This window comes from Seriola lalandi, unplaced genomic scaffold, assembly GCF_002814215.2.
Source record: "Seriola lalandi dorsalis isolate HSWRI2012SDOR001 ecotype SW California unplaced genomic scaffold, Sedor1 jcf7180002054133, whole genome shotgun sequence".
Classification (NCBI taxonomy): domain Eukaryota; kingdom Metazoa; phylum Chordata; class Actinopteri; order Carangiformes; family Carangidae; genus Seriola; species Seriola lalandi.
This window is the reverse complement of record NW_019524686.1, coordinates 684418-710322: the sequence shown is the minus strand read 5'-3', so window position 1 is coordinate 710322 and position 25905 is coordinate 684418. Positions and strand designations below refer to the sequence as shown.

Genomic DNA, 25905 nt, shown 5'->3' with positions numbered 1-25905 from the left:
TCTGTTTTATACAAGCTTTATTTACAATGTCATTTCCAAGTTTTGCAGTGTAGGAAGCACATCAATTGGTCCTCATCGGACAGATGCTATATGAAATCCATCTACCTAGACATGAGTTTTATGTTCTCATTCTCAAATGGCCAGACACTTCCTCTACCACTGTCACATAAAGTATGTACATAGTGTGTTTGTACAAGATCAATATAAAACTTGGCAAATGGAAGGTTATTTGCTACTTCAGTATGTAAAGAAAAAGTTTTCCGATGAGTAAAAAAATACAGCAAACACTGCACGCGTCGAGATAAGATTCTGACCTGTTAACAGCCTCATGTTGTTTGTGTCATCTCTCTAATACTCTTTTGACTGGCCCACAGAGGTTAGCAGTCAAGTAACATTAGGAAATACTGGGTACTCATTTTAGATTAGGCATGTAAGTAATACACCACATTATGACTGAGTTTTGGAAACTGCAATCCTCATTTAGTATTTTGTTCTCAAACAGGAATAAGGGAGGATTTTGACTCATAGCTTGAAATACTTCACCAAGGTGTCACTCTTCCCCTCTCTACTGAGAAGAACTTGACATTAATAACATCTGAAAATGGCCGAAAAACTAGCTGGCTGTGAAACATTACTTTCTCTGGTTATATTACTGCAACTCCCTTGCAATAATCTCTCCCCCGCTGTCTGATCATTTGCATCAAGGTAATAATACGAATATACACAGACACATAAAAGAAACATAAAACAGTGGATGACTTGAGGGTGGATAAGAGGGGATAACACAATGTGATTTTTCTTCAGGGAGATATTAAATAACAAAAAATACCCCACCCCCACCCCCCCACCAACCATCCCTGATATGAATTTGAACAGGTCAACCATTACAGTGGATGTATTCCATTATATACAGATTTCTTACCAAACCAATGACTTGTGGGGATGGACGGTTAAAAGAGTTCTGTGTAATATAACTTACAGCTCAAACTGTAGATGTTAATGGCAAGCAATTTACAAAAAAAACAAAAAACAGAGAGAAACAGTAGAGAATTAGACAAAAGATGTCACCTCTTTCCTTTACAAATGAATTTAGACTGAAAATGTTCAACTTCATTACTCGCTCCTGGGACACAAATTAAGTTGATGCCCAAATATGGTTTCTGATTTGCTCTTATTTAATCAAGATACTTAACCAAACATCTGTACTAATGTAATTTTTAATGCAGTTACATGTGCATCCACAACAACTAATGAACCCTTTTCCCCACAAACAAGGCCCCCGTCTTTGATGCTGTCACTTAAAACACTGGAAAATATGATAATTTATAGGGTCACGGTAAATTCACTAACGATTCAGTGATTAAAAATTTTAAATGTGCTTTTTTTTTTGTTGATGAGAAAACATTCATTTTCAAATATGATAAGTTTCTTAGCACAGTAATTTCCTGACAAGAATGGAGGTAAATATAACCTTACAGCGTTTTCTCCCATATACACTGATCTGAGCTGACACTGTTCATATTATAACCTTTGTGTCATTTTCATCAGATGGAGACAAACACTACATTACTACAAGCCTTCTCCTCCTTTTGTTGCATAATACAAGTATTTAACAGTATTTTGATGCCGTATGGAAACTTCACCTCCATTGTAACAGTATAAGTGGTGATATAATACTACTACTAATATAAAAAAAAAATTGTAACAACACACTGTACAAGCAGCAAAAGAATAAATAAGCCATTGAGATAAAAATGCACGGCATGAATTAAATCAAGGTTACACAATTTAACAATTATGAGTAAAATAGGTTAAAAACAGAGAAGAAAAAGCCCCTCATTAAGCCTACATCATCTAAACAATACAAGTCAAGATATTCATCATGTGGATGAGTTTTAAGACCATCTTAGTCATTTTTTTTTATCTTTTCAAATAAAACAATAAAGCTGGTCTTTAAAGGCAACGTGCCTTTAGTCCTAGGAAGACCAGAAAGTCTTTTTTTTATATCGTATTTTAAACAAAGGCACTAAATTGGAGCATTCAAACATTTCTTCCATTTAAACAAATGTATGCATTTATGCCTATAATATGCATATATTCACAGGTCCAGGTTTTTATTTGGAGTCTCTCTCACCCTTTTTCTCAACATAAGCTCTGGAAGTGAAATTTAAATAAGACAGTTGCTACACAACAGTACAGTATGACTTACATCAACACCAAATTAACTTTCACTATTACTGAAACTATAATTTGCGTCTGATGTAACTCATGTCTTGCTTAGCGGTTAACCCTGCATGTCTGAGCAGTCAGCTTCTTCCGTTAACAATTAATGCCAAAACCTTTCTTTTGAAATTGCAATCGTTTTCCCTTTCCACATCTTTTAACTGATTAACCCTTTCAATCCAACTAAATGAATGTGCTATACATTAGCCTACAAGAGCTAATGTAGAGTTTCATATCACCTTTTTAATAGTCTGATGTTTCTATCAAATTGGCATTCATTTTTATGGTATAGTGTATTACACATGAGACAACGTGCGCTTATTTGCTACTAGACAAATAACAGACAACAAAGTGGTCAGCTACAATATAGCCAACATCAGAAACACTACATGACGGGTATAAATGTGCATTTTTACCAAGAAACAGATGCTACACTGACACTAACATTTAACAATTACAGCTAAAGAAAAACTGCAAGTAAGCTTAATGGGGGCTTTTATCCTGTATAAAATGCATGTCTGTAACATTGTTATTGATTTAAAACACTTATGTTGCCGTCCTATGCTCCTACTGCAAACCGTCCTAAAGCCTATAGGGCAACCCCCCATAAACTCTCCTTTAGTCCACAAGTTTTTGTACTCTCTAATACTTGAGGTAAAAGCACTTCTAAGATGCCATCTAGCAACATACTGAGGAGAGGCTGGCAGAACCATTGCAGGATATACACTACTCAGGAGTTAAAAGGGGAGCTGCGTTCTTTATTGTTATGCAGACTAATTTGCAGGCTACACCTCTCAAATATTTCTCTCTTACTGACGTCAACTGTCCTCCGACCATGGAAATAGAAACAGATATGTGGAAATATGTCATTGAGGTATCCTGAAGCAGCTAGCCAACGTCAAGTTGCACACAAGCACTACAGAAAAGACTCTATACTGCGATATACTGCCCTGGTCCTAGGTGTTTGTAACATACTGGTGCATGAATAGTAGCAGACTTGATGCAGTGTGGAAGCACAAGCAGGCATGTCCATGAAGAGTAAGTAGGAGGGGTAGAGGAGAGGGGATGGAGAGGATAACAAAGAGCAAGAGAACAAGAGGAGTCAAGAGCTGGAAGGGTGGAAAGGAGATTAATTGGGGGAAGGAGCGTGAGGGTATTCTTTTTCTGACCGCATCACTCCTCAGGCTTGTCTGGAGGTTACAATGCATGACACTGCAGAGGTTGTTAGTGCTCATGCTGCAGCCGGGTGCGCTGGTTATTCACAGGCTTGAGTCAATGCAAAGTCATGCAAACAGTAGGCAGACAGGTAGTTCATGCATCGAGTGCCTCAGCCTAGCCCAGCCACACCAGGCTTGGCCAGTTCATTGGTGTGCCAGTCATGCAGTGACATTGCTGTTGAAGGAGGAGAGAGAGAGAGAGATAATGGTCAGATGACAGGGCCTGTTCTCATCAGGGCCCTGATCTTAACAGACAAACAGCAAATTAACAGGGTTAATTTCAATGCTTCTACAGGTCCATCATGTTAACGAGAGATTGTTCACGGTGCTGCCTTAAAAACAACGACAAGGTAAAGAGAATGGAACAAAAGACGGGTTAGAGAAGGGACGGGAACAGCTGCAACAAGCATACCTATTCAAGATTCCTACGTAAAGTGGCATGAGCAGTACGGTGCGGTGCTTATTGAAACACCTTAGCACACACCTTGAAACACCTTTTCTACTATGATAGCAATCAAGTCATTCTAAAATTATATGGAAAGTAAGTCCACTTCAGTGTGCTGCATTCAATAAATGCCTCCTTTTTGGTGACTTGTTGGCATTGGGGGCAACCTACAAACTAAATGCAGTTTCAACCAGACAGTCACAGGATCTGTAACTCAGGAACTACTGCACCTCACGACTAGATTTTCCTTTAACACATTTCTTCCTATGTAAGGGGGGGGGGGGGCTGTAAGTCTGCAGTGTTGTAAGTAAAATATTAACCAAATACTATGATAAATACATTTAAATGTAACATTATGGCACAAAAGGTGTTGTCACAGACAACCTGGTAAATGCTGGTAAAGCTAAAACCATGTGAACTAATGCATTTCATGCTTTGATCAACCGTGGCTCGTCAAGAAACATAAAGAAAACCAGTATACACTATAACGTAGCACACTGATCTTTGACACAATCTACCCAGCTGTGGATCACACCTTCTAGAACAACTTTACTTTTTCTTTTTCCCTTGGAAGAAAAAATAATTTTCACAATTATTGCTGCAGTTACCAGCCAACAGTTGTTGTTTTTTTTCAAACCATGTAGTCCCATTAGAAATCACTCAGAACTTTTAGCAAGAAAATGTAACATTTACATGTGATGACTATACATCTTCCTATGCCTCAACACTCTATAACACAATGACAAAACAAAGGAGCAACTGTCTGAAAATATCATCATTTGAATCACAAGTGAAACATTGACACATGTAACAGAAAATTGCTGTTAACTTTCTTAAAGCTACATCAGAAGAGTTAAAACAGATAACCCGGGATAGAAAATCTGATCTGTCAACTCAAGTCAAAGAAAACAAACAAAAAAAAAAAAACATGAACCTCAAATGTTATCACAGGTAGAGATGTGCATAAATACTGCATGAACAGGCAGAGCGGATCCTCTACACAAAAATGACAATAACTTGTCAAGAAGATGCAAGCCTTCTCAGCCTTGGGGTTCAGATTACCTGCCTGGCAAAAGTTTGCCACAGAGTACAGGTTGAGGAAGGTCAGTGGTTGAAAGGGAGGAAGAGAGGTGTTTTGGAGTGATTAGTCAGACCCTATTAAATATACTGGGGGTGAAATAGGTAGAAGCCTGGCATCACAGGAGTCTGGGAAAAATGTGCTTAGTCAGGAAAAAAGTGGTGCAAGATTTGGGCAGCCTTGCCTGGCATCTCTACCTCATGGATCTGATCAAGAAGAAAAAAAAAGATAATCAATAGGCAGAATGCAGGAAAACAAGAACTTCCATTAGAAATGAATGGAAATAGTGCGCCTCCAAAAAGGCGCATCTACTTTATGTAAGTTCAGGGGATTTGTAAGGTAGTTTGTCGCAGTATTTTTCTGCCCTGTTGCCATCTACCTTGCGGTAGCTGGCTGGACGTGGCCTGGATAGGAGCGGCGTGTGCTGGTGGCTTGTCTCTGCCGGGCCAGGAAGGACTGACCAGAACCGGTGTTGGCGAGTCGGTCTTCAGCCGCCTTCTTCTGCAGAGACATACCCTGGGAAAAGATAAAGAGGAAGTCCCATTAATGGTCTCAATAGTCACTATCAGTATAGAAACAGTAAGTAGATGGAGATTAAATAGACCAGTATGAGCCAGAGCTTATGCATGAGCACTAAACTGTTCCAACAAAGAGTAAGAGAGTCACCAGATAATAAGCTATAATCAGTGCACTAACCTTGATGCATGAGAAAGAGAATTTGCTCAAACACAATATTAGTGCCAATTTAACACCAGCTATTGATCAAATATGTGACAGTGCAAACAGTTCCTGTTAATGTTACAGAAAAGTCTCTGCTGCCCTCTAGTGGTTAAAATGCCTGATGACTTTTTATTTTGGGTCTACTTGCAAAAGAGGTATTTACTGTATATTAGAGAGACGTCTAAAGTATTAAAAATTCAACGCATAAAAAACATGTGTAATTCCATGTTACATTAAAACAAGATAAAATGTTCTGTCTATCAATAGGTGAGCTGACATCGCAATCATTTTCTGCACATTTACTTTAAAATATTGTCCGTTCTTCAGTGCTTATTATCATATCAGTGATTTTTGTGTATTAATTTCTTAGCCTTAAATATCAGCTGTACATGAGTGTGTGCCACAATTAAAAAGGGACGCTAGTCCAAACCACTGATACATGTGACTGGTGTTACAGTCTTAGACTGTATTAAGTCTTTCTTACCATATTGTACCAGGCTGACACAATCAGTTTCTCCTCGTAATCTCTCTGGCTCTTTGTCTTGTCCATCTCTTTCTGTTTGGAGAGAAATGAAAAGACAAAAAAATTCTAGAAATGCAAGAATGTTTTCAGCTACAGACGGATGTCCAAATACTTCCACTGTGTTTTTACACACATGAAAAACATTTTGTCCTCTCCAGAGTCTGTTCCCTTTCCTGTGTGATTATGTAGCAGAGTTAATAATTCTACTGTTACTATTCTATTTTTGTTAAAGTTATTTATAATATATTATTATTCATTTCCCACAAAGACTGGTTTGTTGTGTGTAACATGAGCGCCCTCTGCTGGGCCCCTGCAATTATACCAGTCAGCTGTACACACCTTATGCAATTTCTGGAGTTTATTACTACCTAGCTGGCTGTGAGAAACCTCATATGAATCTCTTGCTATCAGAATAAATGGCTAGTTGGCATCATAGACAGTGATGATTGTACCTGATTCATCACACAACGCAAGAGAGAGTAGACAACTGCTACAATACAATACAATCTCTCAGATCATCTATGAGTTGACTTGTTGAGTCCACTCAACAACTGACAGATTACCTCCAGTGAGTGCAGCATCCTCTCCTTCTCCTGCAGCTGGTTCTTCAAGGCCTGAACCTCTGGACCTGAACCCTGGTTCTGCTTGGGGTCCAGGGTCCGGATCACCTGAAGAGGAAACATTCAGTAACATCACAATCACAGTTTTCTTGTTTACCTACACTTAGAGCAAGTATCAGTGGTTACAGTACAGTGTGCTAAAGATATTTCTGTTGACCCTATAGCAATATAAAATAGACTGACACTCTTGGCTTTTTCCAGATATTTTTTATATCTCTCCTCCATCTGTTTCATGTCGTCATCTTTCTTTTTCAGGGCCTCTTCCAGCTCCTCCACTCGTTGGGCTGAGAAGGAACAACATAAAAGATTTGGTTTAATCCTCCTTTCCTGTGCTTTTTCCCACATTTCCTTTTGAACTGAATATTTCATATCTGCGCAGTGACATCACACATGAAATAATGTCAAATTTAAAAATGACAAGAATCAATTGCAGACGAAGAAGAAGGTCAACAGACTATAAGTGCACTTCACACACTCCAAATCTGAAAGGGCTCCAAACTCACAGCTGGCGTTGTATTTAGGCTCCATTTCGTCGATGAAGGCATTTTTCTTCAACAACTCATTGTTCAACTCTCGTACTTTCTCCCTGATCGAAAGAACAAAGCACTAATGTCAAAAAGGTTTATATTAAATATTTCACGAATTAGCTCAGAATGAAATAATAAGGACTCTTGAAATTCTCTTCAAATTCAGTTTTACTAATTAAAAACAGCTCTGGGTCTGTAAAAAGATCACTTACATGTGCTCCTCATATTTCTTCTTCAGAATGGAAGACTAAAAAAAGAAAAGATGAAAATTACGTTACAGATATCTTACATCTCCAAAAAAACAAAAACAAAAAAAAACAAAAACAGAAATATTATATATAATAAATAAACAGCCACTCTGTTGGATAAATGCAGGAACTGCAGCACACGCCAGGTCTTTAATTTTAAACCTGCGGCCACATTTGTGTGTGATGTTAGTCCCTGAAATTGTTCAGTTTAGCTTACTGACTACAAGTCAAAAATATGATGTATATATTTAAAACAATAATTATTATTACATTATGCAGTTTTCATAATGTGCAAATGATAATGATAAATTCTGTTGTAACATAGCATCCAACCTACAATTAATAGGATCAGCCACCTGGGATAACATGTGCAGCATCACTGCAACATAGCAAATACTTTTACATAGTTTATACAGGTTCAGCAGAGTGTCTGTCTGGTCTAGGGTGAAAAAGATTTGATAAAATTATGAACAATTCCCATGATATCCAACAGAGGGAAGTGTAGAGTCAATAATAGTTGGAAAATATTATCATAATGGTATTATACTGCATCAAAGATCAGAAGGAGGGAATCAACAGAGAAGTGACGTAGACACCAAACCAGTACTGTGTGGGTGATAATACGATTTGATTTTCTAGGGTAGACACTCCAAAAATTAGATGAGTGATCTAATTGTTTTTATTCTTATGTTTTTTGATTCTGTGTCCATAGGCGGTACCACTCTCCATGTGGTATCTAAGGTGTTGTGCAGCAAGACCATGACAAAGTTCAAATCTGGAGAGTTGTGCAGAGAAGATTGCATGCTCAGACTGGCTCTCTAAACTAGAAGGCAACAGCATCAAGGAACAAGGAGAGGTGGGTTTCTACAAGGAGGAAGAATGTACATGTAGTGTCTGACTAAGGACTGAGTAAAGACACCTCTCTATTTCTAACAGGAAAGGATAGTGAACCTGCAGAACGTCAACACTCAGCTAGAGAAAACGTGACCCTTACATGTGTACAACTCAGTGTAAGAAATGCATTAAAAGCAGTAAAATGCTCAATAAAAGGTTAAAATCCAATGACTCTTGATAGAATTCTGGCCATCAAAGTTGAAATTTTATTTGCAAACAATAGAATCATGGAGTTCTTATTTTATTCTCTAAAAATATGACATATCTAAAACAATACTGGCTTTGCATTATGCACAGTTTTCATAAGGTGCTAATTCATTACATTCTGAGTTGTGACACATTTGTTTCAAGAAGTCAAAAAAACTCTAGGTCATGAAAGAGCAGAATGTAGAAGAGGGAACTTGTCGGGAATCACAAAGATATACTTACTATTGTCTGACAGTGGGAGCATCATTTGAAAAAAAAAAAAGATGTTCAAGTATTTAACGAATGGCAAGAATCACAGCCCTGCCAAATGTGGATGGTTTTACATCCATATAGTGATCTGTCTTTCCCATGTTTGCACCCGACACTGCTTCCTTAAATGACTGATTCTGTAATTATAACTTTACATAAATAATTAGAATAACTGCCTCGCGGTTGTATGCCTCCGCCACCCAGACTAGTTTCAGGTTACATCCCTATTTATCCAGAGTCATATAAAATTATATATTAATTATTATATATATTAACCATTTGTGTGAAATTTTGTCATAATTGCTGAGTGAAGTCTTGAGCAATGGCTAAAAAGTGTTTTCTGAGGTCACCGTGACCTTTGACCTTTGATCACCGAGCCTTATCAGTTTATCCTTGAGCCCAAGTGAAGGTTTGTGCCAAATTTGAAGGGATTTCCTTGAAGAGTTCTGGAGATATTGCGTTAAAAGAGACAAAATCATGTTTTGTGAGGTCACCGTGACCTTGACCTTTGGCCACCAAAATCTAATCGGGGGATAGACGGGCGGATGAATGGATGGACGGACAGACAACCCAAAAACAGCTCTGGCTGTCGCCGGCACGGAGGCATAAAAAGGTCTTCCGAAGGACTTCCTCCACAATTGCGATGATGCATTCATCAAAACAGTTTTTGCATCCTCTGTTTATTGTGTTCTTATTTCTATAAACTGGACTGCATCTATAAAATATTGAAAATACTGTGAACGTTCTGTTCATCTTGAGTGAAAGATAGTTTAAGCAAGACTGCTAATGCTGGCGATTGGAAACCCCCACAAAGGAAATTAAGGTTGATTATTTAGTAAAGACACACATGGATTGTGATAAACATGCATGCACACTCTCTCTCACACATAAAGCTTGTTGGGAGATGCTCCAAACCTCCTCTTCCTACATACCAGTAGTCCTCTACTAGAAACTGGTTTGAGGGGACACAAGGAACAGAGAAGAAGGCAATGGAAAAATTTCCCTTTTGTGTTTCAGGATGAGACATAAGTTAAATATCTTAATATTAACAAGAATAAATTTGCGTGGCAGATTTTCAATTGATATATGTGGATTTTATTCTTTAATGAAAATATGTTCAAATTGTATTTTTATGATGGTCTGACGCCATCAGGGCTCTTAACCCAGTCAAATGTTTTAAAGACACAAGGCTTGTAGACATCCCAGGAAAACTAATCATTTTCTAAATACCACATGGAAATAAAGTAAAAGCACACACACAACAGAAATAAAACACCATAGATACAATGGGGGTTAGAAATGGTTAATATTAAGAGGAGTTAGTAAGTAGTAGTACTATCTAAAAGAAATCAAAAGTGACCTTTTCACTTTTGCAAGTTATTTTTTTAGATAAAATATACAAACACCTTGAGCCCTCAGGAGGAGCAGTGTACTGCGGTCTTGTCGACGATCTTTATTCAACAGGTGTGGTATGGTAAGAATTTCAGCTGATACCACAGTTACACACGCACACATTTCATTACTTACATCATCTGCTTTGGAGCCCTGCTCCTGAAGATTCTTCTGTAGCTCCTCTACCTGACTCTGTTCCTCCATCAAACGCTGATTGATTAACCTTGATAAAGTCACAAAAGACCAGTCTTACAACATAGTTTTAACAGCAAGCTGTACAGTAGCAGATAAAAAAATCAGAGAGGCAGGCTTCTGGCTAAAAAGTCACTGACTGAAGGGCCAGTATAGACAAAGAAAATCTTTGTGGGGGAATAAATGGAAGATCGATCCACATTCTAACACAGGGAAACACAATCTCCCAACAGTCAACAAAACGGCTCTAAGACATGAACAAATCAAGATACTCTAGGTAGGAAACTATTCTCTTTGCTCTATTTTAGCTCAATTACATATTGAGAACAAATTTAGTAGTGTTTTTCCTTGGCAAATGTTATTAACAATTCAGCCTCTTTTCTTTTGCTGCTAATGCTGCTAATCTGCATGTTGTTACGCGCTTTTCTGACCTGTTCTCTGTCTCCAGTTCATTTTTTCTTCTGTTGGCATCCTCCAGTAGACTCTGCAACAGCGCAATCTTCTCATTGTCTGATCCCTCCTGGGCCAGCTTTAGCATCTTGTTCTCATGCTGAAGACGAATCAAGTGTTCTCTGTCAAAACAAACCGGAGAGTTAATTCCTTTCTGACAACACTGATAACTGATCACATTTCATTGAAACAAACAATATTGGTTGTTATACAACTGTAATCAGCGACCCTACAGAATAATAACCTCAATATCTCTTTCTTCCTTCATATTATAATGGACAATGGACCTTCTGAGGTCAGTATTGTAATGTTCCACCCACAGACTGTATGGTGCCACCTGAGTTATCCAAACATCTGAACCACATTTTCAGCACACTCTACTTGTGCATAACCGGAATGCCAGTGTACGCACGTTGTGTATCCACCTATGTAGGCACTCATTACTTTCTTTAAAATACGCCCTTAAAATAACAGTGAAATACTGCGACACTGACTTCAGACCAGGTTATGCTGGTAAAGATAGCAATGCGACAAACAATGCGCCCAACCACACCTCAATTCAAGACCAACACATCCATGAGTGCTCAGATGGGTGCTTTGCACGGGGTGTAAGACAGGGCCCACAGTGCGTGTGTGAGTGTGTGTGCCAATATAAGAACATAAGAAGATAATATAAGATGGTGATTTATTCTAGTACTTGGCAAACTTAATTAATTCTACAAACACCTATTATGCAAACAGAATCATACAACAGCTCTGGTAACATTTGCAACAATAACACTACTGCAACACTGCTCTAATACTACGTCATACTGACTGATACTGCCACTGAGTAGTCACTGATGATGTTATAACTTGAACCATCTCCCTGATGATAAAACTATTGACAAGTTTCCTAAAGGAGTTTTTTTAAATCGAAAACAACTGGACTAGGTTATTTGTCTGTGAAGACGTTTCACCTCTCATCCAAGAGGCTTCATCAGTTCGCTTACGCATCTGACCAGGCTAGGACTGGTCCTACTTTCTGGTGTGGAGACCCAGGTATTTAACCTCTTGTGGGCGTTCACAAGGATGATGATGTCACTGGTTCCCTTTTGTGCTCCAAGTGTCAACGACAGTCGATTGCATGCACTGTCGTTGACATCCAGTTGTTTTCGATTTAAAAAACTCCTTTAGGATACTATGACCTGGACAAATGAGAATATACACAGGCCTATTGACAAGTTTATTTCAGTTCTGTTATCCAGTTTGCATTCCTGCATCATCTAAAGTTCATGTGTTTCCTCTGCAGTTTGCAGCGTCTGTGTCTTTACAACCACAATGTGAAATGCAGTTAGGGACTGCCAAAATCAAGAAGGTAATATTCAAAGTTGCAAGTGGTAAAATATGATCTGTGTGAAATGTGTTTAGAAGGCTGCTCAGTGTTCCCATGATCTTCTCTTCTGTACACTAATTTAGTTGAATTGCTGTTTGTGCACCCACATTCACTTGCCCTTTTATTTTTCTTCTCTTCTCATAAAATATGAAAAAAACAAACAGCAATGCACACAGTACAAAGGGGAGTAAATAAGGAGGACTGAGTCTTTGTACTCAGGTAAACACTAAAATAGACAGCGCAGGAGGCATCTGATACTCAGGCAGCCTGGAAGTGAATCAGGCAATAAATTTTGGACACAAGGTTTATTTTAGTAATCTGTCTGTTTCTGATGTTTTATTCACTTTTCCAAATAGTGTGGCTTTTTCAGATAACCCGGCTTGCTTCAGCCCATCTACTCAACAGATTTGATCTTCCTGTTGACAGAACTGAGCACAGCCTGCTACTTGAGTCTTGTGTTTTTTTCAGGGTGTGGCTGCTGACTCTTTTCCGAGTGGAGAACTGGCTAAATGTTTCAAGACACACTCACAGCTGCTGGCTAGTAAAGGTTAGGCCAAGGAGGGCAAGTAAGAGTTGAGAGGACGTTCCAGTGCAGCTTATTGGGTAAAAAGATCACATCACTGTTGGATTTCTTCTGGTGGAGTTCTGATTCCTACTCTACAGTAGGCTGAGAGAATAACTGTGTTTCCAGCTGTTTTCCTGGCTGTGCTCAGCTTAGACAAAAACTGACTGACAAAATCAACTCCAGATGCTGCTCATAAAAGCAACAGGTTGAATTAGGCACAGACTACTTTTCACACTCACTATTGGACACTGAACTGACAACCAACAGACATAAATGAACATGAATCACCAAAGTACCCAGTTAGCAAGTTTGTTTTTCAAACACTGTTCTTCTCTCTAGACATTTCCCACGAAACATTGCTGTTGCAACATTTTACTTTGATCTTCGAACACTTGCAGGATATGACATCACTTCAGGATACAACAGCTTCTCATTACCTCTGAAGGCTAATGAATAGCTTGGACTGGTTCTCATAAGCAGCTTTTGGAAGATTAGGATTTCAATGTAAATCCACATTTTTCTAGGTTCACAAGTGCTGAGATAAAATCCAGGCAGTTTCTGACTACCAGCAGAAAACCCAGCCCTCTTGGACAGCAGCAGTCAGGCTGATGTAACTCACGCACAACTATTACATAACTCACTACAGAGACAGCTCTTTTTAGGACAAACTCCCATCTACCTTAAAATGGCAGAAAGAGAAGGAGAAAGCTACAGACCATTTGGCTACAGCACCACGGACATTACTGTACACACACACACACACACAACCAGCAACATCAAGAGAGGATCCCACTGTCGGCCCCTGTCATTATAAAGCACCTTTCAAATCTTATCCTTCATCTGGAATGATGGGTTTTTAACATACAATTTGCGATGCAGGGACAAAAATCTTTTGTCTTTTGCATCACAACATACAGTATTTCTAAAATACACAATACAGATGAATTTTCTTTTACATACTTTTTACATACTTTGCTGTGATATTTCTTCCTTTGTAAATCAGGATGTTTACATCCCTTTACATAACTAACCTACTGAATATAAATAGATTAAATAACAACCTTACTCTAGCAACAACTCTATATCACTATGTTCTCTCTCTTTTTTTTTTTTTTAATCACTTAAGTGGGGTTCAAAAGTCATACCGAATCTCTGGGGTGGTGATCTCAGCAGCCAGTGAATCAGAGCCGTCATTGCTGACCAATGGGAACAGACCTGGGCAAACAGATAGTGGTGTTATTACAGGGTAAACCATGATAAAACAGGATATACTTGAGTGGTTGAGATTGATGGTTTTTTTTCAGCCACTATGACATTTCTTTACTTGATGTAAGTTGTCCCTCTTGAGCCTGAACACAATGCAGCTCCTCAATAGTCTCCTTCAGCGAATCTCTCTCTGTCCGCATACGCTAGAAAGGAGACAGAGAGCAAAGAGTGTGAATAAGAGATACATAAAGCAGGATCTAGAATGAAAGTTCTCAATGTACTAAATGCCAATAGAATTTGTCATATGTAAACCCCTTAGCTACCACTCTCATAACTTTATAACTAACTCTGATCTTACTTTACTTATTAAATCACAAAGTTAGGCACATTTTTCTGGTTTTAATATATCTGATTCCATCTATAAAATAGGTCAGAGAACATGTACTGTGGGATGTTTCTACAGAAAATGCATTTATCATTTTACCAGTTTAATTAACTCATTCATTAATAAAGTGAATTGAACGTACATCTTTTTCTTTTTGCAGGGAGTCCACTTTTTCTTTGACGCGTTTATACTCAAACTCCATCTTGTCAGCCTTTTTAGATTCTTCTGAGAGTCTGTTCTGAAGTTCAACCACCTGTGCAGAGAGGCGACATTTAAAGTGAAGGCATTATCGATCATGTGTGAGTATAATAACAGAGTATCGAAGCAAGTTCAGTTACATAGTCCAGCCGGGGCTGATGTAAATAATGATTTTTACATGTGAAAGTCAACATGGCTGTCGGTTGGGTACCTGTCTCTTGTACGTCTCCAGCTGGCCCTTGGCAGCATTTGCCTTTCGTAGATCTTCTTCCAAACTGACGTTGGTCTGCATTAACACTGTGTTCTTCTCCTCCATCAGCTTATTCTGAAAAATAGCGACAGAAATATAAGCTTCGTTTGCACTGTCCATCTTGTGTCTTACATGTTGTGATGAGTAAAAACTAAATGCTTCTTACAAACCAATGGATGTGTTGTAACGTGAGAAGAATTTAGTAAAACTCCTCACAATAAAAATATATATTTAATTTTGTCTGTTGTCTGTGTGAGACTGTGTACCTGTCTTCTGAGAAGTCCCATGTCCTCAAGTTTCTTTTTGTAGTGTTCCACTGTGCCCTCCAGCTTTGACACTTTGTCTGATGAGTGCCTACCAGGGGAAAAACAACAGATGGCTTAATTTTGTGATGTTATATTTGCAATGAAGAGGAATCAGAGAGCTTTTCTAAAGCTCTGTTTATATAGTGACACACCTGTGACAAAGGAAATCTGAAATAACAGGATAGTGGTTCAACAATGCATTATTTTTCTTTTGTCATCTTCTATTTTTTTTAACTCATTTTCACATCCATTAGGTCTTTGGTGCAAGACTTTTTTAACAATAGTGTCATGTTCATGTTTTTAATCAAGGTGATTCTCTGGGGGTTTTGTGAACAATGATTAGAATCTCTTCTCTTGTTTAGTGTTTAGTTTAGTGTGCTTTACTCAGGTAATCACACTATGTTGAGGACTTAGATTTTACATCCCAACTTACCTAAGGACATCCATCTCATCCTTGAGAGACTGGGCTTCATCAGCCAGTGACACAAGCTCTTCATTCTGTGACTTTACATCTAAAAGTTCTTTTTCAAGCTCCTCACAACGGATCCGGTAGTCGTCTTTTGCTGCCTCCAACCTAAAATGAATTAGCGACAATAATCATCTTTCAAATCTGAACATATGAGTCATCAGCATCAGTAAAATCAGCTCTCACTTTTTCTGTCACAAAATGTCTTTCCATCTAGTAACTCCACACCTGAAAGTTTCTTCCTGTAGCTGCTCCAGTTGTGTCTGCAGCTGGAGATGTCTGCGTCCAGCTGGGCTGTTTATATCCTCTATGGAGTCCGACTGGTTGAGTCTCTCCATCAGGACCTGGTTTTCTGCTAGCAAACTGCTCTTCTCCTCTTGCAAGGCTGCCACCTGAGGGAGGAAGGGTAGCGAAGAGGAAGGCAAAGAATGGAAATACACAAGAGTAGAAAGGGCAGGAGGATATGGTTCAGTAGTGAGATAAACAGAATCAGATGAATAAGGAGAAGACAGGGATTTGGATAATAAGAAAGGTGCAACATAGAGGAAAAGGCAAAAAAAAAAAGGGGTGGCATGGAGGATAGGATGATAGGAGCATGAGAGGTGAAGATGGAAAGGATGTTAAAAAGAGAGAGAGAGAAGAGAGGCAGAGAAGAGAGGCAGAGAAGGGAAACAAGTTAGGGAGGGAAATGCACTGAAACTTTCAATTTATATCTCTCAAGCAACTCAAATCTATATGTAACAGTTTCTTTACAGCATTCAGTCCAGGTTATTCACAATCACTGCAGCATCAACTCCAGTTACAAAGCAAGGACACAACAAACACACAAACCAAGAAGCTCCAACATTAAAGAGGGCTACATATGGTTTGATGTTGTCTTCTCAATGTGATAGACAGGGAATCAAACTCTCCACACAAAGCAAAGCAGAAGCTGGTTGTTTTCACTACCACATACCACCATGTCTAATCCCTGATTGTTGTTGGATTTGCCAATAACCATTTTCCAAAATATTGGGACTTTAAAATAAATGCCCTGACCTTCTTATGTGCCTAGACTAGTGTAAGTGATATCCACAAATTACATAGCAACTGTAAGTGAGTAAGAGAGAGGGATCTTATTTAATGCCTTCTGCCTCACGCAGCACCAGTCTGGCAGTACTTTGGGTTTAATTTTAGTCGTGCACCACTGTATAGACTTGTGTTAAGTTCAATGTTCAAGAGGAATTTTGATTATTGTGCAGTTTGTGTATTATTTTTGGTAGACTCTAGACTTAGAAAATGAACTTTGCTTCTTAAACCTGTAGAATCCATTGCGTAGGATTTTCAAATATATTCACAAGCCAGCACAACATTATTAACTATGTCTGCCTTTTTATTTTGTTTAACACTCCTGTGTGTAAAATGTATGCCATTTAAATGGCAGTAACACTGTTATGTGGAAGCAATCTCAGAGAACTTGCATCAATGTGAAAATTCTCTCACTGCAACAAGCTTATATCACATCAAAGATGTGATCAGGACAGCTCAAAAAGCAGGAAATAAGGCGGGGCTCAAATATTCACTCTCAAAACCAGAAAAGGTTTTCCTAAAAACATCCATCATTCCTATATAGGTATTGAGTTACAGTATGTGCAGTGGTGCTGCTGATTGCTTAGTGATCATATTTTTTTAAATAAAAAAGGTTCTTGATGTGTACTTCCACAAGAGAAAAAAGCCAAAATTATACCATAACATGTAAATAATATACAGTGTGTAAATATTTGACATATATTCAACAGTTCTGCCATTTAATGACTCCTTCCTCTTGGTCCAAAATCAAGCTTTTCCTCTTGCTGCCTACTAGCTGTGGGAAAGCATGAAACACAACAAGGTGAAAAGGGTCGGAGGTTATTATTGAAGGGGTGACACACCCACACAAAACTGCAGTTGTGACTGGTGTGCCCCAAGAGGACCAGGTGTACACGTGTGCACAAACACTTGTGCACAAACATGTACACACACATGCACACATTGTTAGGAGAAGGGGGATCTGGATTCCAAAAGGGATGCTGGTGCAAGCAGACTGAAAAAAAAAATCAAGGACTATTAGACACACCACACGCCATGAATGGAGGGAAGAGACAGAAAGAAAAGAAAGTTTGGATTTACCCTCTCTTCTAGCTCATTAAACTCTAACCTCAGTCTATCACGCTCCTCTTGGACATGGAGGGCCTTTAAAGCAAGGCACACAGTATTGAAATAGTCAGGAAATAAGAGGAAACTGAATTAATACAACAGGAGAGTAGGTAACCCTTTAAAGTACAGCTCCATGTTCCTGCTGTTTATGTGTCATTGGCAGAAAAATCAAAAAATCAAAATAATGATATCAAATATAATCATCTTCTATGAAGATGGATGGATCTTCCTTCTATTTGCCACAACTGATAATTGTTAAGGTAACAAAATAAAAAAAATCTTAAAAGTAAATGGTGTATCCACAGTACATAAATCAGCTAATCAGTTGTTTTATACCATTTAATTAAGGTGCAATTATGCAGAAAAGGGAGCTGCTTTTAAAGTGTAACCAAAAACAGTACGACAAAATCAGTCAGATAGTAAAAGATATGAACATCACAGAAAGAAAGTAAAAATATAACGGAATTGGGTGGCTGTGAATACTATGTATTTATACAAGTGGTTTTTTTTTTTGCTATGAATATATTCAACTTAATAAACTATTAACTACATTGCTGCAAACTACAAGAAAAATTATAATTTATCTACCCTATGTCTCACCTTGATCTTTTTAGATAAAGATTAACAGTCTCAAATTTCACTGTCTTGAGAAAATGATCATGTTCAAGATTAATGACTGATATTCAACAGTTGAAATTATACCTCTGACTACTGCAGCAGACATATACATAATGGAATTCTTCTAACAATACTGATATTTGATTAATATTTTGATGACTAAGATGGAATTACCAAGACGTTCGTTTCAGTGTGTCATAATAACCATTTATCTTAATGTCTCGTTATTCACACACACTCACCCTGTGAATGTGTGTGAATAACTAACTTGTCAGACTCACTAGTCAGGGTAAGTGTTTCAGGTTAGGTTATTCAGAAATGTGACTAACAGCACACACAGCTATGTTGTACAAAATCAGCATTCAAAGGGCTTACGACATGGGGAGTTGCCACAGCAATAAACCAACCTGCATGTCAAGCTCACGACACCTCTGGGCGATCTCTTCCTTGGTAGCCAAAGCGTCATTCAGCTCCTCGACTGTCTTTTTCAGCTGACAACAGAAAGAAAATCAAAGTCAAAACCCTGCAGATTTCATTTCCATTTGGATGAGACTACAGAAACACTCACTTACATCTCACAGACATGCTTGATCTGGGGATATACAAATACAAGAAATAGTCTGAGGTGTTTTTGAAGCATTATGTACACAGTAACGTTGACGTAGTAGTATTGCGGTTCTGTTGAAGCAAGCTTTTCCACAGATCCAGCTGTTTTACAGCTCTGTGGCCAAAAAGGAAGAGGGTGGGTTGAGGGTCCTGTTTTATAGTGAATGCTCAGAAAGTAAACGCACTTGTGTTGAGGTTTCAGTGGAAAAGGTGCTGGAGGGTGTCTATGTGTGATTTCAAAGATTTTAATATTGTACATTAAAAGTCAATTCTATTTAATTCAGGGCAGTTACATTTAAAATTAAATATTTTTGAATTCTAGACAGAATGAAGAAAATGTAAAACCGTTTTCACTACTTGAAATTACAAATGAAGGTGTTGTCTTTCTAAAATATGAGATCCTACTGACAGCACTGTTAGAAAACAGACCTGCATTAAGAGCCAGCCCAGTGAGCTTCAATAAAGTCTCCATACCTGTCTGTCTAGATCCACATACGAGTCATTTCCTCCCGTCACCGGAGTCTCTTTACTCATCAGCTACAGAAACACACAAAAATAGGTTAAAGGTTGGAAGAAGATGATGACAAGAAGATGCCTTCCTGCAGACCCACAGGATTAACATCTGATCCTGCAGACGTGACATCCCAATCCCACCTGCAAGCTTGTTTTATGTTAAAAATCTGTCTGACCAATCCCACTTTTTTTCTCATTAATCAACTATCATCTGCAAATACTACTTCATATCGGTCTAGATAGCATGATCATCTACCTCTTGGATAGCTGTCATGACAACATGCTGCACTGACTCCTCCATCATCATTATGGTCTGGATGTATTCTGGAAAACAGAGAAAAAGAAACATTTATGAGGTAAATTCAAGCTTCTGCGTCAGCTGTTAACGTAATGTGATATAAAAACATTGTTTTCCAATATAAACTTCCATATCACAGACAGCGAAAACGCACACAGAATATGGAATATGCACCTTGTTTCTGTTCACAGTTGACAGCGCAGCCCAGTAAAAGTTGTAGCATTCTCCCAAGTTCTGCTGCATCGGAGTGTTCTCCAATGAGGTTAACGTCTGGTAGTGTGAAGTCATTAATGTGCTGCCCTAAGACCTAGACAGGAGCAACAGATGTTATCTATCTATATATATATATATTTCAAATAATCTAAATCTTTCATGATATGAAAATTAGATTATGAGGCCTGTAAGGATTAAGTGGGCAGTAGGCAATCTGAACTTCTCCTGCCCAGCAACATAGCGCTTTACGTCTGAATGCTTGGTACTGATCAAACCTCTTATTTCGAAACAAATACAGTTGATTGCTCTTACCTCCTGGTTATAATCTAGGATGCCTTTCAGAATTTTCTTTAGATTGCTGACCTGAAAGAAGAGAGTACTCATGTAGACATTGATTCAAATTGAGGCTGACAAAAAATGTTACAACACCGACTGCTAATTTATGCTGAACCAATATCAAATAATGCTATATTTTTAAAGGTGACAAAGAAGCAGTGGGATCACCTAAGTCTTTAGGAACATGCATTACCAACATACCTTTATGATTAATATTTCTAGACAAAGATATTGTTCATTCACACTTGCTACATCATTCAGCTAATTGGAAAAAAAAACTACCTAAACCAAGCATCGTAATCCATCCAAATCATGTCTGATTCTTACCTTTAACCTCCAGTTGTCTCCAACCTCTGGCTTGATTCTACTAATCCAAGCGTCAGTGAAATACCCTATATCTCTAAAAAAAAAAATATTCAGACAGACAAAAGGACAGGGATTTAAAGCATGAAGTTCTTCTTAAGTGTGATTTTGTAAATAAACAAAGCACAGACAAAGTGGCAAGTTTATAACAAGATATGGCATTTTATGAAGCTGCAGGTTTAGGAGGTTGTATGAGAAAAGGGCCGGGCCTGCAGGGGTGGAGTGTCTTACTGAATGTTTTTAGTACATTAGCTGTCAAACATTTCAGAATATGCCACAAACAATGTAAAATAACATAGAAAGAATTTGTTTTATAAAAATGCAACTGATAACAAATATTGTAAGGATGAAAACTTACATTTTCTGTAGAGCTTGCGCCATGACGACACCACTCGTCAAGTCTTCTACTGTCTTGCATGGAGCCTCCACTCCGAATGTCTGGATCTAAACAACAAACAGACACACAAACTTTGTGAGTGCTGGGTGAAGGATACAACTATGTAGTTTATTATGTTGACACACAATATAACCTGCTCAAGATATTCAACAAGCGTTTTACATGAAAAGTTATGTGTTTTCAGGAACACCTCGAAGCTGCCCACTATAACCACAGTCTTACCTGCCGGCCCGTTAGCAGCTCCATTAGAGGAGGTGGGAGTTACATGCCTCAAGGGTACCTGAGTGACTCAAATATATTACTGTGTGCACCAAAGCGGAGCTGACTTACTGTCGCTGCAAATTCCCTCTCAACTTTGTTTATCATCGTTGCTCAGTTTCTCTTATGTCACCTCTGTCGTTAATTTCAAAGTTTTTTTCTTCCGATTGAACTAGCTCAATTGATATGTCTTTGTTCTCTCTCTACCCCTTCATGTTCTTCTCTGCTTCTTTCCCTCTGGGCTGAAAGTCTGTTACCCAGACAGAAGTGAATATTCTTCTGTCTATATACCAACAGCCAACATGCCAAAAGAGGAGGGGAAATTGAGAGAAGGAATGTTGAAGTTCTGACAGGAAGAAAATGACGAGGTTGAAATTCTGCCTGCACCTTCTTCATCGTTCTGTCTGCCTCACTTTTCATTACGTGGCTCAAATACAACATGCAGCTCTCAAGCCCTTTGTCAGGGTAAATGGGTTGAAGTGAACTGACCAGAGCACTTTAAATCAGACTCAAGCTTGAGGTAAGTTTATTGTCACATATGTTCAACTTGTTATTATTTCCAATATAAAACCCATTCGAAGGTCTTATGACTGGAAAGATTTTACTATGAGAAGCAGCTTAAAGTGTTAGATTAGCAAGAAAATGCCATTTCACTTGTTGCCATCTAAACCCATGGCTATGGCTGTAGAACTGTTTACGCAATTTTCTTAAAATAAACATGATGCAATAACAACACCATCTCCAATTACTGACTTGCACTAATGCGAGTGTCTATTTTAAATGACTTTAAACTATAAAAGGTGAAGTGAATTCACTGTACTTGATTTGTTAAATTTTTCGTTCTCTAGGTCTGAGATATTGAGAAGTATTCAATTGCAATTGCAATCATTTATTAGCAAAGACAGAGTGGGATACCAGTAAACATAACAAGAAGACCTTTGACACTCAACCGGAGAGGACAAACTTCACATGGCACAAGGGCAACATGACACTAACAACATCAACATTCCTAGACAAACTGAGATAATCTAAATAGAAAAGCTTTTAGACTGATATTTTACTTAAGATTCACAGTCGAACACTAGGTGCATCACCTATTCTTAAATGTAAGCTTCAAGACATTTTGGCTCTTGTCTTTTTACGTGGAGCAATGCCCACCAAATAACGTTTAAGGGGCCAATTAGGGTCAGTCCCTTAGGGGTACCCTGTGTCAGCGAGGCAGCTAGTAGCTAAAGCCAGCCACTGGCCTAGAGCCAACACACAACAGAACCAAAACAATACCCCCATTACATAACATCAATTACCAGTGAGAGACTGAGAAAAACGTAACCACAGCTTAAGCAAGATTACACCCTTTGCTGTAATGATACGTTATCCTCTAAACTTCCATACAATACTGGTTAGATGGCATTGTATTTTAATATGTATCTGTGTGGATAGAGTAGGAATTAAACCACTGGTGTCAAAAATGTAGTGTCAAATTGTTGTTTCACACAGGTGAAAAATTACTGAATTCTAAACATGTAAACAGAACTCTGGAGCACAGAATTGTAGATTATTGAAACAAGACAAACATTGTGGTAGAAATGGTTGCATGCAGATCTTTTGCTCTAAACTTGTTGATGTCTCTCCACCATGGCAGCATTTGGTCTGCATCATTTCCTTTTGACACACACACAAACACCCAACAAAAGCATTAACAGAAACCTGACAGCCAGTCAACAGCTGTCAGCTGGAGATTGTTATAAAGCATTTTTGAAAATGAAACGAATAAGTGGCTCTTGACATATAATATGCTTGATGTCAGGTTGGAAGCTTGATCAACACGTGGCCAGTGCTGATGAGTGAACGTGTTTGATCAGCTAACCTTCAATCTACCATCTACTAAAGGTTCAACACATCCAAGCTTACTGTATCTGTTGCATTTTGTGGGTGAGTTTTCAGTTTTTCCAGGGCTCTGTAGCTTTATTTACATCCTAAACTATTGTTCCTGAGCAGCAATGCGTTCTAATGGCCACGTGAGCTCCACATGCTTGACTGCGTGTTACATCAACAAAACTGCAGCATACATACCACTGGATACAAAGCCTTTAAAAAGGACATGTGCTCATGTGATGTCTCTTGAAAAGCCACAGTGGAGCACTGCAGGTGAGTGGCTTTATGGCGTTTAGGATATTGTAGGGTACCAGTTGTCAGTGAATGAGTACAACAATAAATAGGAGCTATCCGGACTTTGTTGATTTCACTTGTAACATCAGAACTCTTCAGACAGCTCTGGCCTAAGCCATGCGTCCCCTGCGTCAACAGGATCACCTCCCAATCAGCTTATTATGATGATATTAATCACCTTGAAGCACTGACCACAGAATAAAAGGAGGTCAACAACCACTACTACATATATTGGAATAATATTTTCTGTATTGCCTTCATTATTACACAAGACTGCTTTTATATTTAGCCCGCTGCAGTGCTCATAGCTACTAGGCTTACATTTTTCAACAGCAACATCCATCTGAACCATTAACTGTCACTTTTGATGCTTGGGATGCTATAATACTGCAAACTCTGTCTACATTTCCCAAACGGTATTTGCACAATCACTTCTTCAGAATTTGAGACTTTCTTATACTCCAGCTTTGGTAATATGGGCTGTTATTGCTTTTAATTTATTGTTTCATTTAAATTTTGAAATGGAGGCATATTTAACATTTTAATGTGTCAATATGTGTGTGAGTTGCAACGTAATGACTGAAAACCAATTAATGTGGAAGAAAAGCATCATGTGACCTGAGGCATTCTGAGGCTTTAATTTAGTTTAGGATTTGCTCATGTTTCACGGTGGTTCTAGATTACAATCAGCATGCTTTGATCATATCATCCGTAGCAATCTGCTTAAAGGGCTTATAAAAGAGCGCTTCACCAAAAGTTGCCTTTCCCATGATAAATTACATTTCTAATCTATTAGAAATGAATATGCGTTCAGTTCTGAAAAGCCACAAAACTCATGCAATAAAAAAAAAAAAACCAACAATCATATTCTTGAAAAAAATACTTGCTTAAACTCGGCAATAGGCCACAGCTGAAGTATGGACACACACAAGTCTCACAGATAGGGCAGACTGAGGTCAAAAAGGGAAATCCACACCTACGGATTTGTGGAAACAGTTTAGGAAGGAGAGAGTAGTGCTGTGGAAAAAAAACATACTGTATGTCAAATGACTCGGAAAAAAATGGGCTGCAGAAGCTACCGCTTAGATTCAGAAGGGAAGTGATCGTCACAGGTACCCAAATGTCCACACCAGAAAGAATGTATCGGCCAGCTAAGGCTATAGCTCAGCTCAACAGAAATGAAGAATTTTCTCATACAAACAAACTATTATATGCACCAAGGGTAAAAAGGAAAAACTCATCATTATTTCCCAGTGACTGTAGTGTCATGAGATAAAACTGTATCACTTGCATCCCATTATTCCCCATTATCTTATTAGACTCACTGGTTTGTACCATAGACTGTAGGGTTTGTTCAACATGCAAGATCCACCAGATGAAAAGAACAGAGCTGATATAGCAACTATACATTTAGTTGTCAGTTTATTACATACACCAAGCTAAAACTAATGCAGTCTAATATATACAGTTCTACCTTCAGGAGAGTTATGTTCAGTTTTTTTTTTATTGTTTTAGAGAGGTGTAGATTCACCTGTATGATCATTTTAGAGGCTGCAGTTTGTGGTGATCTTGAACTGCACTGCAGTAAACAGAGATGTTTCTGTTATTTATCCTACCCTCATTGATATAAATGAGATGGACAAAATAAAAGAAATACCTGTCAGTACAACACAGTGATTTTTGGCTGACAGACAGATTTAATGGTTAAATCTAAAAAGATAAGTTGCCTTGACTGCAACCCCCAAAACATCCTGTCTCCCTTTATTTATTTATTCATCTTTATTGAGAACAGTAAGATAATGAAGACAGGGTTCAAAAGTAACTGCTTACATTTTTTCAGGAAGTAAAACATTATATTCTGTATGTGGATGTGGTAACACTATTTAAGCAGCTATTATTTCAGCATTCTGACACACAACCTATAATAATCAAACACATCCAGTTTCTTGTTTCTCAGCATCATTTAAATCAAGACTATGTGGCCATTCTCTTGTGCTGACCTAAAGCAGAAACAGTTGCTTGGTTATTTCCATGGCTATTTTTTAAAAGGTACAGCCTAATACCTTATAGTAATAATCAGTCACACTGCAACTTCACAGTTAACAGGTATGTGAGAAATGTTTGCCAGCCACAACATTACTAGGACACGAAGAAAGGCCATTGTGGGTTGTCATGCATAAACCAAGCTATGACAACAAGAGGAGGAGGTGACAGTGATGCACTG

The 25905-nt window shown here is 38.3% G+C and overlaps 1 protein-coding gene across 3 annotated transcripts in view; it reads right to left on the bottom strand.

The window, feature by feature from the left end:
- The window catches only part of hook3 (hook microtubule-tethering protein 3), a 27237-nt gene continuing 1332 nt past the window's right edge, over window positions 1-25905 (bottom strand). The window contains exons 2-24 of one of the 3 annotated variants that reach the window (XM_087173235.1): window positions 21216-21301; window positions 20822-20894; window positions 20471-20521; window positions 20120-20252; window positions 19904-19971; window positions 19609-19671; window positions 18936-19019; window positions 15964-16127; window positions 15703-15843; window positions 15231-15318; window positions 14926-15039; window positions 14659-14769; window positions 14250-14334; window positions 14071-14140; window positions 10967-11107; window positions 10479-10566; window positions 7566-7600; window positions 7330-7412; window positions 7010-7110; window positions 6770-6874; window positions 6168-6239; window positions 5343-5479; window positions 1-5169 (exon numbers count right to left, since the gene is read on the bottom strand). In XM_087173235.1, the coding sequence (XP_087029361.1) occupies window positions 5157-5169; window positions 5343-5479; window positions 6168-6239; window positions 6770-6874; window positions 7010-7110; window positions 7330-7412; window positions 7566-7600; window positions 10479-10566; window positions 10967-11107; window positions 14071-14140; window positions 14250-14334; window positions 14659-14769; window positions 14926-15039; window positions 15231-15318; window positions 15703-15843; window positions 15964-16127; window positions 18936-19019; window positions 19609-19671; window positions 19904-19971; window positions 20120-20252; window positions 20471-20521; window positions 20822-20894; window positions 21216-21301 (2106 nt within the window). In that variant the 3' untranslated portion in view covers window positions 1-5156. Of the gene's footprint in view, window positions 5480-6167; window positions 6240-6769; window positions 6875-7009; window positions 7111-7329; window positions 7413-7565; window positions 7601-10478; window positions 10567-10966; window positions 11108-14070; window positions 14141-14249; window positions 14335-14658; window positions 14770-14925; window positions 15040-15230; window positions 15319-15702; window positions 15844-15963; window positions 16128-18935; window positions 19020-19608; window positions 19672-19903; window positions 19972-20119; window positions 20253-20470; window positions 20522-20821; window positions 20895-21215; window positions 21302-25905 lie in introns of all 3 variants that reach the window. The other 2 variants (XM_023403437.2, XM_023403438.2) reach the window with 2 other exon arrangements.